Below are 15,238 nucleotides of genomic sequence, written 5' to 3'. Positions count from 1 at the left end.
TTCAGCAGCTGCTGCTCACACGTCCTCTCTCTGCTCAGCTCAGGGTCGGTGTGCAGGTCACTGCAGTTCACGAAGACCTGGCCTGCTGGACAGGCAGCAGCTGGAAGAGGAGAGGGTGGTGCTGGCAAGAGCCTGGACACTCAGCAGGATGCTTGGAACACCTGGGCCTGGGGTGGGTTCCTGGGCGGCAGGGGGGGCCAGGGAGACCTGGGGACCAGCATCTGGAGGATGCAGGCAGAGATGGGGCTCTGATGCTTTCTCATGCCCTTGCTGCCCCTGAGGCATTCCTTGGGTTCCCAAGTGCACATCACAGTGGGCGGGAGGGGTGTGTGCTGTCCCACAATAGGACAACCACCACCAGTACCAATTACTGGATGTGTCCTTTCCACCAGGTACTGTTCCAGGCCCCTCATGTGCATTTTCTTATTCAATCCTGCAACAATTCTGTGAGGTATTACTATCCCCTATTTTCCCATATAATGGAGAGAAGTCACTTCTGCTTTCAAAGGCATGATTAGGTGAGAGGAAGTGCCCCAGAAGAACCAGAAGAGGAGCCAGAAAGAGGATAGCCATGCAGTGTGGCAGGGTGGCCAGGGGACTTCTAACAACATGGAAGTCAACTTCCCGTTTACCTGTATTTCTGTGACATAAACCCACTCTCTCTCCCAGAGCCTTCAGTCATGTTGGCCGTATACACTTATACCATGTGAGCGATCTTTTTTAGGAAAATCAATAAAGGGGGTCTGAGTTCTATGCCCACCCTGGGATGGAACAGAGAGAAAGGGATAGCTACAGGAGATGAAATAAAAGTCCTAAAGGGCAGAAACCTGAAGCCAGAAACAACAAAAAGAAAAACACTCTCAGGGACATACACGAGACGTGGGGAGAACATAGGAATCTAGGTTATATACAAAAGAGGAAGTGAAGGTTCAGAGAGGTGAAGTGAGTTACCCAGGGCTGCACAGGTAGTGAGTGCTGGGCAGGATTTGAACCCAGGGCTACCTGAGTTTGGAGGCCCTGCTCTTTGCCACCTGCTATATGATTATTCTCTGATCTCCTCTGTGCCAATCTCCATACTTAGTGGCATCATCCACCCCGGGAGGTCCTCCCTGAAGGCTCCAGCCTCCTTGCCCTACCACCTCCAAGGCCCTCACAGGCTGATCCACCAGTGTGCCACCCTGATGCTCCCATCTCTACTGCCTGTGAGCGCCTCAAAGGCTCAGCCTATCGTCCCCACTGCTGTGATCCCCCATCCCGCACTGGACACAGAGTCAGCCTCAGTAGACACGTGATGTTTCAGACAGAGGAAATCCACGACCCAGGGGAGGTCAAGGGACTGTCCAGATACCCCAGCTGGTTACCCCTGAGGGAGATGGAGTCTCAGCACCTTCTCGAGAAGCAGGAGGGACAGCCACTTGAGTGGGGCTGAGGTTGGGACAGGATTTCACAACGCCACCCTCCAAGCTGGAACCTTTCCCGAGAGGGCAAAGAACACAGAAGGCTCGGTGTGGCACAAGACCTGGGGTGGGGTGCCCCTGTCCTGGTCTGTCCTCGAGCTCTCCACGCCCCTCTCCACAACCCCACTACCAGGAAGGAGGCCCCACCCTCCCTGTCACCCTTACCTGGGGCTCTGCTACCACAGCTCATGACCCCATCTTTGCAGTGGCTGCAGAGAGAGAGAGAGGCACTGGGATCAGCCCACCCAGTCACTGCAGGGCCCGGAGACCTCGAGTTACTGCACTCAGGTTACTGCAAGATTCAGAAGGACATGCCCACTTCTGTCCCTGGCTCCCTGTGCAGAGGGGGAGGGTGGGTGTCGCTTCATGGAAAGTTTTGCACTGCTGAATTTTCTTTAGTCAGCAACTTCCATTTCAAGAGAGAATAATAGGACTTCCCTGGTGATCCAGTGGTTAAGACTCCACGCTTCCACTGCAGGGGCCGCGGGTTCGATCCCTGGTCTGGGAAGTTCCTGCATGCCCTGTGGCGCAGCCAGACTAAGATTAAAAATAATAATAATAGGGCTTCCCTGGTGGCGCAGTGGTTGAGGGTCCGCCTGCCGATGCAGGGGACACGGGTTCGTGCCCCGGTCCGGGAGGATCCCACGTGCCATGGAGCGGCTGGGCCCGGGAGCCATGGCCGCTGAGCCTGTGCTCCGCAACGGGAGAGGCCCCAGCAGTGAGAGGCCCGCATACCGCAAAAAAATAAAAAAATTTAAAAAGTAATAATAATAATAAAGAGAAGATAATAATGCTGCTGTCTAGGGAGCTCACCAGTGGCCTAGAGACGGGACGTCACTGTCTCCAGGGGGATAATCCATTCCTTGGAAGTGGCAGGAGCACTGGTTCCTATACAAGCCGGGAACAGAGAAAGGTGGGCCAGCTCAGGAGCCGGGGCAGGGACAGCCAAGGACAGGGACCCCACCCCTCAGCCAGCCAGGGGCATTCAGACCCAGCATCCGTTCTGATGGCTCAGTGCCTATACCACACAGGTTGTTAAAATACTGTGAACGCCAGGCTAGGCCCTCCAAAATACGTCATCTTTCTAGCATAAGGTGGAGAACCTTATGCTACCGTCTCTGCAGGCTCCTCTTTGTAGGTCATCTGAGGCCAAAGACTGTGTTGCCTTCTCACATACCTCCCACGGCACCTGCCGGTTACGGCCAAGTGCAGGCCTTGAAGCAGAGCCGTCGAGGGCTGGAAGGGATGTGTCTGAACTCATCCGACCCCAGTGCTTCTCGCCACCTTCCCCCTCTCTAAATCCTTCTCCACCCCATGTAACCCTCAGAGGCTCCCCTCCCTGGCAACACTCAAACTCAAGGGGTCGGGGCAGGGCACACATCTGGATCTCAAGGGAGGACTGCAGCTACAAAAGGTCTCTGAGTGAGTGAATCAAATATGCCCCCTAAAGGGGCTTCTCTCCAGCCCCCCCATTATTCAGTTGAATGTGATACCATTTTACAGATGGAGAAATAGGCCTGGAGGGGAACAAGGATCTTGCCAGTCAGCCCCAGGATCCTGTGAGGTGAGGTCACCACATCCCACCTCCCCCCACAACTCTGCCCTCTAGCCACACCGAGAACGCCCACAGGCAGGTCTCAGGGCCTTCCCCTTGTGCCCCTCCGCCTGGAGCACTCTTCACTCAAATCTCTGCTCAAATGTCACCTCATCAGAAAGGCCTTCCTCCCATGCTCACTTCATATGACATAACAGTAACCCCTCCCTGTCCCAGGACCCTCTGTTCTCACTCTGCTGTATTTGGCTTTATGGCTCTTGTCACCACCAGACCCATTAAGGATCTCTTTATTTGCTTATTATCTGTCTCACCACCCAGAATGTGAGCTCTGTGAGGGCAGGACTCTGTTTTGTTCGTTGCTGAATTCCCGGGGCCTAGAAATGTCTGGAACATACATGGTCAGTAAAGATTTGTGGAAGGAGAGGAGAGATGAGGGCAGAGACCCTGCTGGCTCTGCAGGGTTGTTCTGTCTCATGGGGAAGCTGGGCTGGAGCAAAGAGCCAGAGCTGAGAAGAGAGGCCAGGGAAGGGGGAGGGGTGTCTAGAGGAGGAAGCCCACCCGACCACTGACCCAGTCTACCCTCCAAGCTCTGCCCTGAGATTGTGAGATGAAGTAGGGACATGAGAGGCCCAGTCAGGCACCCCAGTTTCATATGCTCTGGAGACCCCCAGCCTCATCACCACCTGACACAGAGCTCAAGCCAGCCTGCTCACCTGGGAACACAGAGGTCAGCCTGGGTGTCCAGATAGGTGTCTGGTGGGCAGGCACAGCCCTCCACACACTCGTCCCCGCTGAGGTCACCACCACCATCAACTCCACAGGCCTCAGGGCCAGCTAGGTCCTGGCAGGTTTGTCCACACGGAGCCACACAGGGGCTGTACTCCTTGGTAGCCTCACAGGACAGTGCTGTAGTAAGGAATGTAACTGTGCTTTGTTTCTCTCTTACTCACAACTGTGTGGGGTGGAGTCATCATCATAAAGAGGAGAACTGAGAACCAGAGAAGTTAAGACATTTGTCCAAGGTCACACAGCAGGCCAAGGTCACAGCTGAGATCTGAACCCAGTCTGCCTCCCACTACAGCAGAATGGCAGAGCCACAGAGGTGGGTCCCACCTCCCAAGTTCAGCCTGGACCCTGCCATTGGTATTTCCTTTTCTCTGCAGGATATTCCTCTTAGGTAATGATACTGGGCAAGGAGTGGAAGTCACTGCCCCCTGACAGTCCTGCACTCACCCACAGACACACGTGCACAGGTTTGTAAATACACACACACTTCTGCCTCTCTCGCTTCCATGGCTTATGAAGATCAATTGTGCTCCCTCCAGCAGCCTCTCGGGGCCCTTTGTCCAAGACTCAGGGTTGCCCTCTCCTCATCTGGACACCATCCCACTCCCCTGGGGTCTCCCACAGTCTGTCAGGGCCAGTAGAGCCACCTAGACTGTCAAGCCCAGTTGTTCTCACCCTGGCTGCACATCAAAGCCACCTGGGAGTTTTTAAAAATGCTGACCCCTGCCCCTCACTGCCAGATACATTGTTTTAATTGATACTGGATATGGCTCAGATAGGTGCATTTTTAAAAAGTTCCCATGATGATTCTAATGTGGTCCTATCCAACCAGCTCTGGAGAAACTTTGACTCAGAGACGGGCAGGGCCTTGTCACAGACACACAGAAAGTTACCTGCAGGGCTGGAATAAAACACAGGCCTCCTGACTCCCAGTACAGTAAGCCCCCTACATACGAACCTTCGAGTTATGAACTTTCAAAGATGCAAACGTATTATAAACCTGTTATAGTACAGTACTATACAGCCGATTGTGTTAGTTGGGTACCTAGGTTAAATCTGTTTGACTTACAAACTGAACTTACGAACATGCTCTAGGAACGGAACTCATTCATAAGCAGGAGACTTACTGTACTGTGCCTTTTCCATTTATTCAACAAACATTTGCTAAAAGCTTACTGAGAGTAGGGCCCTGTGCTGGGGCTGGGGGCACAGAGGTGACTAAGACATGGAGAGGTGTGTGGCCTGGGGTGGGAGTGGGGGTGGGTACGGGCGAGCCCAGGCCCATTGAGCCACGTGTGCACTCAAACCTGAGGGCCACACAGCCCGTGATCTTTAGAAAGCTCCCTCTGGCTGCAGTGAGAAGAGGCTATAGGGACACCTGTTAGGTAGCTGTGACTAGGGTGGTGGCAATGGTGGTGGTGAGAACTGGCTGAATTTGCAGTTGACCAGACTTACAGGACTTGGAGGTGGACTGGAGGCGACACGTGCCCCAGGTGTCAGGCCTGGGCAATCCATGGATGCGGGCCCTCGGCAGAGATGGAGAGCACAGGAGAAGCAGTTTGGGAGGAAGGGGTGTCAGGCTGGAGGAGACTGTAGGACGCCCCAGGGGAGAGTTCAGGGGGGCAGGTGGACACTCAGACCTGGAGCTCCGGCTCCTCCAGCCGTCCTCACATGGGTACACAAGCGTGGGGCACTCACCACAGTCTGGCAGGTGGGCACGGAAGTCGACGGGGAGCCCATGGCGCTGGCACAGGCGGGCATAGTGGGCTAGCGTGGCACACAGGCAGGGCTGCCCACAGCGGCAAGTGTCCCGGCGGCACTGCTCAAAGTAGGGCACGGGGCTCAGGTACACGGAGCAGGGCGCAAACAGCTCCCCAGTGAGCACGCTGCAGGACTGCAGGGCATAGGAGGCTGGAGACAGACAAACGGGCCAAGGGTCAGAGGTCTGGTTTGCCTGGTGCCCCAGGCCCCAGTCTCTCCCTCCCTCCTTCCCCACAGCTCAGGGGACTGTGTACACGGGAGTGCGTGTGTATGTGTGTGCGCATGCACAGGCACTCGTGCAATGCATTCCTCATGCCAGGCATGAATCTATATGCCAGAAGGAATCAAGGGAGTGAACGAAACAGACAAAAGTCCCTGCCCTCATCCAGCAGACATTCTGGTTGGCGGAGACCATCACTAGACGACTTCCATAGTAAATTAATGGGGAAGAATCTAAGGAGAGAGAGAAAGCTAGGAAGGAGAATGGGGATTGCAAGTTGGGGCGGGAGGGGAATTGTGATTTTAAACCCAGTGGTCTGAAGCCCTCAGTGGAAAGATGTTTGACCAAAAACTCGAAAGAGGTGAGCGAGTGAGGCATGTGTTTATGAGGGAAAAACATTCCAGGTGAAGGGAACAGTGCAAAGACCTGGAGAGAAGGACCAGGCTGTGTAGGAAGAGAGCGAGGAGGCCAGTGCAGCTGGAGGAAGGGGGAGGGTGGGAGGTGGGTGGGGGAGGAGGTGAGATAAGGGGGATGTTAGGAGAGCGTAGAGCCTGGTGGGGCCACTGTGAGACCTCGGACTTTTGCCCTGGGTTGGAGGAGCTGGTACAAATGTGTGTGTAGGTGACAGGGATAGGACGTGAGGTTCCCTTCTGCCTGACCCTCATCAGAAGGGAAGCCCAGTCCCCTCCCCGCACCTTCTTTCTGATCACTCCTACCCAATGTGGTCAACATCCTCATGCCCAGCTTCCCATCTCATCTCTCTCAAACCAGTCACACCCATCCTCCCTCCCCTCCCCGATCACCTCACCGGCTTGCAGGTGCACATCACAGGGGTCCAGCGGGGAGCCAGAGACCAGCGGGAAGCAGGCAGACAGTGTTTTCCAAGAATTGCCAAAGAGTTGTGGGGTGCTCTCAGGCACACCCACTGGGGACCTGCAGCCACGGCAGAGCCACATTCACACACTGGCCCACGTGCACCCAAGTGAACGTACAGCATACACCCAGGTAAGCATCCACCTGCCCACGTACACACACGCACACACACCCACAGAACACAAATATATGCCAGACACGCAAACAGCCAAGGGGATCTACACAGACACATTCAAACACATACAATCACAAATGTGCGTGCATACACACACACATCACATTCAACAGGCTCCAAATGGGCTTGAGGCCACACACTGTCCCACCCTCACCACCCACCCCAGTTCTTCATGTCAGAAAGAGATAAACAGGGACACCATCAACCAAACTTCACCACATTAAGACTTCCTCTTCCCTTCTCCAAGGGCAGTTCCCCCAAACTCCTTTGCCCTCCCTCTCTTTCCAGGTGGGAAATAGTCACAGGAGGGGCAATAAACAGTGGGAAGGGGAGAAGCATGTTTCCTAGACAACATCAGTCTCCAAAGGTCACCGAACTGGGTGTAGATGGTAGAATGGAGAGAGATCGTAGTGTCCACGAGGGGCAGGTTCTGCCTGGCGCCCACCACAGGCACATTATTTCTCCAGAGCAGTGAGAACACTCAAGTTACACAGAGCAGTATTGCCACCCAGAGTTCACAGTTAGCAGCATGGCAAGCAGCCCACACTAAACAAGGTCTGCCCTCACCATTCTAACCAGCTGCCCTAACATCAGCTCCACCAGGCAAGGCAGAGTAGGATGCTACATTTTAAAATGTACATGCATGGAAAAGCTCCCAGGTTTTTCCTGTCCTTGCTTTTCCAAACAAATTCTCATTTCTGTCTGAAGAAAGCCTCTCATGTTTCCTTCTGCATCACCCAAAGCGTGTAACTTGGCCAGAACCTTCAGCCGTCAAGATCAACCCTTTGTTCTCCCTTCTGGAAGGTCAGACTCTCGTCCTCTCTCAAATTCCTAAACTGTGTCAATGCCTAGATAGACTTTTCTCTCAACTCTCTGTCAGTCCATGGGAAATAGCCCTCCCCAGAATACTGGGAGGCTCACAGGATGCAAACCACAAGCACCAGGTAGGGAAGGTACGTGAGTTAAAATGGCCTGGTGGGATAGAAAGCAAGGGTTTTGGCATCATTGGTTTACTGGGGGCTCACACTCATCTAAAAGTGTTCACAACCAGTTAAAACAGACAAAACCGTGAGCCAAATCAAACTCAGCCTGAGGTCCACCCATTTTAAGACCTCACTGTAAAACAGTATTTCTCAAGGTATCTCTCTAGACCTCACAGACTAGAATCACAGAGGTGCTTATTAAAAATTAGATTCCCGGGCAGTACCCTAAATCGGATTCTTGAGGAGTGGGACCCAGGAATCAGCATTTTAACAAGCTCCCGGGATGATTCTTTGGCGCAAGAATGACTGTGAACCACTGCTTTAAAGAAACATACTTAAATTTAAATGTAGAGGACTAAATAATCAATGGTGCACGTTGGGAACACTGAGAGCCCACGGCAGCCCGGGAGAAACGTTCCTAGGCAGCGCCAGCCCGCACACACTCTTAAGGGGTCTGCCTCCCCCTCTCCTTCCAGTTCCGGGTCAGGGCACATACAGGAAGTCGTCCTGCGTGTTGCCGTTGAAGGTGCCGCAGAGGCCCACAGTGTCCTCTACCCATCGCTGGTCCACTTGCAGGTACAGCCGCGGTCCTTCGCGGTCGTAGAGCACCCGCACACCCACGTTGGTCTTCACGCGCAGGAACACAGACGAGAGCCTCCGGATTTCAAAGGCGTCTGGGCACAGAACCGGAGCGGGGATGTAGGAGGTTCAGACAGTATCACCCCATCCACCGCCACCACCTGCGTGGCCCACGCTGACCCCCATACCCAGCCCAGTCTTCACACAGTGAGGCTCTGCCTGGGGGTTGGTTTGGGGAGCCTTGAGAAAATCCTATTCAATGATTAAGTCAGGACCCAGGAATAACCTACCATGGCAGCTCTCGCTGAGAAATTTCTTCTAGCATCGAGTGCCAATTAAAGCTTTGCCTCCCTAAGTGGTGTGTTTCCTTTTCTAGCAAAGGAGAATTCTGTTAACTACCCTTTTTTTTTTTTCCACAGTGACTACCAGGAAGCTCACAATATGATTTCAGATTCAATTGTAGCAATTTTAAGTTTTAGATTCAGTTGTAGTGAATTTTACACATTTTGTGGCTTGCCTTTTTTGGGGGGGCAGGGCTCTTTACACTCTTGCATCTCCCCTCTTCTCAATCTTGAGCCCTTATCCTTTTTTCTTTTTTAATTTTTTTCTGGTGCCATTTTATTTCTTAATAGTTTTGCCATTTTTGTTAGATGTGCTTCCTACGAGCTATCACAAATACCTTGTGAAATCAGAAAGGATAATAATTAATTAATAGATAGTGAGAGTAGGGATGGAAGACAGCTCCATTAATATCCTAATGTTAGGAGAAGCCATCATACTGCCATGAAGCCCATTGTCATGTTGGGATGGAGACAAAGACAATTTTATAAGTCCAGAGTCCATGTTCCTGGGACCAAGGTGTCCCCCTGGCCTGATTCACCCAGTATTAGAATGTGAGCTGTTGCCCGTGTGGCAGTGCCTTTGGCCAGAAGAGCCTGGGCCGCCACCTTTCAGCTAGCTCTCATCCACCAGGGCCGTACCGTCTGTGTAGGGTGGGGTGACCTTGTACTGGTCAAACAGAAGGACATCCCCTGCTTGGGTCAGGGTCACCTGCCTCCGAGGGTCCTGATGCAGAATCACTGACACTGACTGGACACAAACTCCATCCTGGTTCTAGAGAGAAAGGAAGGCCAAAGGGGCAGAGTTAGTCTGTCTTGCCTGCTGGTCCCAACAGAGCCCTCCAAAGGCAGGGATTTCAGCACAGTCTGAGGCTAGGTGAAGCCTCCCCACAGTGACAGAGGCCTAAAGGACATTAGGGGTCCTCTAACCAAATGCTTTCATCTGGGGAATGGGAAGGCAGAGGTACAGACTGGAGAAGGTTAGTGGCAGAACTGGGAAAATACAAATAAAACTGATAGTCAACCCTCAGGCTATGACACAGAGCAGAGCTGGACCCCAGATGACCCAGAGTCCAGCCCCAGAAACACTGGCCTCCCCACTTGACTGCAATCCAGGACTTTAATTTCATCCTTTTATGGGTGTATATGTAGCTCTTTCTATGTGTCACATCTTGCAGAGTATCAAGCTCCACTCATAAGCAGGCAGGAAATGAGCTAATATTCTCTAGGCCTCAGGTTCTCATCTCTGAAATGGGTAGTACACATTGGGCCCATTCATACCTCCCTTCCACAGAAGATGGTCACAGTCATACATGATGAAAATGATATAGTCCCTGCCCTCAAGAAGAATAGATATTCGTGTGGGATACAGACATTAAATAAGTAATTACAAAGTTGGTTAATTATTATTGTGATCAGTGCTGAAAAGAGATGTAGTGTGCTAGGAAAGCATATAGTGAGGGAATGAGACTTAGCCTGCAGAGATAGGAAAGGTCATCCTAGGGAATGATAATAGTAATGTAACAATAATCATAACAATAATATAACAGTTATACTACAATATTATTATAACATAATAATAACAGCTAACTTAAGAGTTATGTTCAAGTACCATTCTGATATATTTTTTAACATATTTACCCACCTAATCATCATAGCAATCCTATTCAGTAAGTACTACTAACAACTCCATTTTGCAGATCAGAAAACTGAGGCATGGGAAAAAAGCTCAAGAGCCATTTGAGCTGAGATCAGAAGGATGCATAGAAGCTGGCTGGGTAACGGAAGAAAACAATGGGGAAGACATCTAGGCAGAAGAAACAACCTGTACAAAATCCCTGACAGGAAGGCTTTTACTGTATTCAAGGATGTAAAAGAAGACCAGAGGGGTCAGAGCCCACTGGGCCAAGTGGTTTAAGGTTCAAGAGGTAGGCAGAGGGCTTCCCTGGTGGCGCAGTGGCTGAGAATCTGCCTGCGAATGCAGGGGACAGGGGTTTGAGCCCTGGTCTGGGAGGATCCCGCGTGCCGCGGAGCAGCTAGGCCCGTGAGCCACAACTACTGAGCCTGCGCGTCTGGAGCCTGTGCTCCGCAACAAGAGAGGCCACGATAGTGAGAGGCCTGCACACTGCGATGAAGAGTGGCCCCCGCTTGCCACAACTAGAGAAAGCCCTCGCACAGAAACGAAGACGCAACACAGCAAAAATAAATTAATTAATTAAGGGTTAGGACTTCAACATATTCATTAAAAAAAAAAAAGAGGTAGGCAGGGGCCAGCTTAGGCAGAGCTTTGTAATATTTTTGGACTTTATCCTAAGTTCAAAGACAGCCAGAGAAAGTGTAACAGGAAAGTAATACAATCGAGCACTGAAATGAACTGATCAGAGCTTGAAACTTTTCAGAAAGACATTGTGCAACCAGTTATGACCTTTCTTTTAAGTTTCTGCCCAAGGGGACAATCCCTGAAACAGCTCAAAATCATCGTGCCTAAAATATCACCTTCTTTGTCAAACCCACTTATCCTCTGGTCCCCCCTGGGCATGTCACTGGTGCAGGAAGAAAGCCTGCACCTTTAGTCAGTCTTAGGTTCAAATTCTGATGTCACTGAAAGCCATAAGACCCTAAAGAACGCACTTAACTTCTACAAACCTCTGTTCTCTCCTCTGCAAAACAGAGATACAACATGTGGTTGGTCCTCCCTATTGGATACATATAAGAAAAGTGCATGAAATACTTTGGGGTTGCATTTGTCAAAGCCACAGAACTTTACAGCATAAAGAGTGAACGCTAATGTACGCAATTTAAAAAAATTACGTAGGAGGTCAGGGGATCCCAGAATGGAATGCAGACTGTGACAGAAGAATCTAATATATTACAAATATATGAAACAACCTCACTAAAGGGGTTTTGGGGAAAGCTGTTGACCTAAGTTACTTTGGAAATAAATGGAGTTTGTAAGACTAAGAGCAAAAGGAATTGTGCCTAAGCGCTGTACTCTACTTGATAAAGTTATTTCCCATGGAGATACAGGATAATAATTCTGATACTCTTCTATATGTATACTGGAATTGAACAGTTAGGTAAATGAATAGGTGAATAATGGAAGCCAGGTTTCTTACTGTTGGAGTGGGTGTTTAGAGATAAGCAAGGGGAGGAGGCTAGAATGATCCATACAGCAGTACCTTAGAGTTGGAACATGAGTATGAACTCCTGATTAGCACATATCAAATGGTTATTTATAGAAGTATTTATCGATATGTGTATATATGTTGGTTAGACAAGGATATGCATGGGTTGTTCATATATTTCCTTTCTCTGTCAGCTGAAATGGCCTAAAAGAAATGATACCCCAGTAGCAATGAGCATACCTAGTGCGTGCCCAGGTCTTGGCTTCTGACACCATTCTCTAATAAAAGGAACCAAGAAAGCCTGGTAATATTTTTGCAGAAATGGCTGATTCTAGGACTGGGACAAGAAATATACGAGATGAGCCTGGTACATGTTGTAGGGCCGAAAGGTTAAGGAAGTATGTACACACACACAGAGTGATGGAGGTGTGTCAAAGGGACACAGGAGCCACATGAAAGACTGCCCAATGGCCAAAGCTGAACAATCTGAGTAACAAAATAAAAATGTATTGGATTATAAACCAAATTATAAAATAAATATCCATGAGCGCATGCTGATATAAATGACTGAATAAATATATCAGGGAGAAAAAAACGAATCTGCAGAAAAACTTGCGTAAATTCTGTGCCTTCAAGGAGGGGAGCATAACTCCCCATTCTTCTAGTGTGGGCTGAACATAATGACTTTCCTTCCAAAGAGAAGAACAGTTTGGAAAGGGGGAAAACAGAGTAACTTCTCGGTGGCAAACACTACCTCAGCTAGATGATCAAGGTCAATATCAACAATGATGAACCACGTTGATAGTGTGTAGCCTTGGTAAGATGTGATGAAAATGACACCTTACCTCCCATCTGCCTCCCCAAAACCCACAACTCCACTCTAACCATGAGAAAAACATCATACAAATTCCAAAAGAGGGGCATTCTACAAAGTAAGTGACCAGTATTCCTCAAAACTTTCAAGGTCATCAAAAATGAGGTGAGAAACTATAACAGCCAAGAAGAGCTTAAGGAGATGTGATGACTAAATGTAATGTAGTATCTTAGAACAGAAAAATGACATTAGGTAAAAAACTAAGGAAATCTGAATAAGGTATGGCTTTAGTTACTGATGTATCCATACTGGCTCATTATTTGTAATTAACGTAAGATGTTAATAATAGGTTGTGACAGGCTTTCCGGACAACATCCAGCCTTGGATGGGGCTCAGCTCTTCCTCCTTCTGGCTATGGGTTGTCAGAAATGCCCCAAGCCGCTGTAAGCTTGTCTCATCATATTTAAAATAGGGAGAATAATAATAACTACCACGTGGGGGTATTTTGAACCTTAAACTAGATGCTGTATGCAAAAGTGATTGAAGTTCCTAGCACTGTGCAAGTATTTTTCATCATCCTGTTACTGTCCTCACCCCACCCCATTCTGTTCACCCAGACTGAAGTCACAGCTTCCTCTTTGACTTTTCCTGCTTCTCTCCCACATCCCGCCTAACTTTACCAGCCACAGTCAGCCAGTTGCCAAGTCCTTCTGCTCCTGTGTTAATGCATTATAGAACATTCCAACCTCACTGCCTTTCTCATGTGCTCTAATCCTCCTGGACTGCCCTTCCTCCCCATCCTCAAATATACATATTTTATTTCTGTTTCTCTTTCCAGGCCCACCTTTTAGGTCACTCAGCTCAAATGCCACCTCTGCCATGAGGCTTTCCCTCTTCTTCTACCCCATAGGGGTATTTCTTCCTTCACAGAACTCCCCTCTTACAGCACTGATGGTGTTGTATCTCGTACTGAAGCAACCGACCTGAGGACGTGACTGACCTCCCACATCAGGCTGTGAGCTCCTGGCAGGTAAGACCAGGTCAGATTCATCTGTGTAACCCTCACCGTGCCCAGCACAGGACTGGCCCAAAGCTGGCCCTCCATCAGTTCACCGGCATGGATGACGTCACAAGGAGGAGACCTGGCTCATGGTAAAAAGAACGTGCTATCAAGCGGCGCCATCCAGCACTGAAGCAGGTTACCTCAGGCTAAGGCTGGCCAGCCAGTCAGGGACACGTTAGAGAGAGGGCTGAGTAAGGGACCCCCCGAGGTCCCACAGCCCTCAGGTATTCTAAGACGCCAGACCTCCATAAGTGGGAAGGAGCCCAGCTGGGCTGTGTCTGTCTGCCTTGCCTTTTGCCACCCTCAGGATGTGATGAGAGTGACCCAACTTTTAAGGACAAGTATTCTCTTGACTCAGATAGCAGTCAAGGTCAGGCCCAGGCCATTCTCTGGCAGAGAAAGGGGTGGGGGCCGCTGAGGCCTAAAGAGGGAGAAAGCCCAGTCCTCCACCTAATCCACAGCCCAGCATGGGTCCCCAGGGCCAGTGAGGGGCATGTCCAGCTGACGTCTGCTCACACTCAGGGCCCTCAGTGCTGGGGCTGCAGAAGCCAGCAGGGAGGAGGGACTGGGGCGTGGCCCCCCTGGCTAGGGGTGTGAGCCCCTGCTCCTCTATGCCAGGAGGGGCTTCAGTGCCACCAGACCAGGACTGGTGAGGTTGGCTAGCACTGTCAGCTCAGGGACAGTGCACTCACTACTGAGAGACAAACAAGCTCGCATCTACCCCAGACCTGCAGGTTGGCCTTTTGCTCAGTTATGTTCACAAGTGGTTGACACAGCTCAGGGCTCATCTCCTCTAGGAAGCCTTTCCTGATCCACCTCCTCCTCCCACCTGACATCTGGGTGAAACAATACAGGGAAAAGTTCCTCCATGGAGATCTACTCTGTACTGTCCATGTTGTCACTGCTCCTGTAACATAGTAGGTTATGGGGGTCACTTGTCCGCCTCACCCACCAAACTGTAAGGCCCAGGAGGGCAGAGCCAGGTCTAATTCATCCCAGTCCCAAAGACTCAACACAGCTTCTGGAAGACATAGATGTTCAGTATATGCTGAATAAACGAATACAGAGATGTTGAAGGTACAATCCAAGGAAGCAGAGATTAAGTTGAATTAGACCAATTTTAGAGATTTTTTTTTTTTACCATCGCATCAAAAAGAATAAAATACCTAGGAATAAACCTACCTAAGGAGTGGAAAGATGGCGGAGGAGTAAGACGCGGGGATCACCTTCCTCCCCACAAATACACCAGAAATACATCTACATGTGGAACAACTCCTACAGAACACCTACTGAACGCTGGCAGAAGACCTCAGACCTCCCAAAAGGCAAGAAACTCCCCACGTATCTGGGTAGGGCAAAAGAAAAAATTAATTAAAAACAGAGACAATAGAATAGGGACGGCACCTGCACCAGTGGGAGGGAGCTGTGAAGGAGGAAAGGTCTCCACACACTAGGAAGCCCCTTCGCGGGCAGAGATTGCGTGAGGCGGAGCGGGGAGCTTCAGAGCCG

At 50.3% G+C, this 15,238-nt stretch overlaps 1 protein-coding gene across 1 annotated transcript in view; it reads right to left on the bottom strand.

Annotated features, from left to right (window-relative positions):
- The window catches only part of OTOG (otogelin), a 93,270-nt gene that overhangs the window by 53,975 nt on the left and 24,057 nt on the right, over positions 1-15,238 (bottom strand). Inside the window, exons 15-22 of the mRNA XM_007458796.1 lie at positions 9,370-9,502; positions 8,307-8,484; positions 6,588-6,712; positions 5,497-5,709; positions 3,726-3,918; positions 2,271-2,345; positions 1,623-1,666; positions 1-100 (exon numbers count right to left, since the gene is read on the bottom strand). The exon at positions 1-100 is cut by the window's left edge and continues 17 nt beyond it. Coding sequence (XP_007458858.1) covers positions 1-100; positions 1,623-1,666; positions 2,271-2,345; positions 3,726-3,918; positions 5,497-5,709; positions 6,588-6,712; positions 8,307-8,484; positions 9,370-9,502 — 1,061 coding nt within the window. The remainder of the gene's footprint in view (positions 101-1,622; positions 1,667-2,270; positions 2,346-3,725; positions 3,919-5,496; positions 5,710-6,587; positions 6,713-8,306; positions 8,485-9,369; positions 9,503-15,238) is intronic.

The sequence above is a fragment of the Lipotes vexillifer genome, unplaced genomic scaffold, assembly GCF_000442215.2.
Source record: "Lipotes vexillifer unplaced genomic scaffold, Lipotes_vexillifer_v1.1 scaffold892, whole genome shotgun sequence".
Classification (NCBI taxonomy): domain Eukaryota; kingdom Metazoa; phylum Chordata; class Mammalia; order Artiodactyla; family Lipotidae; genus Lipotes; species Lipotes vexillifer.
The sequence above is the reverse complement of the archived record's forward strand: the minus strand, read 5'-3'. Positions and strand labels throughout refer to the sequence as shown.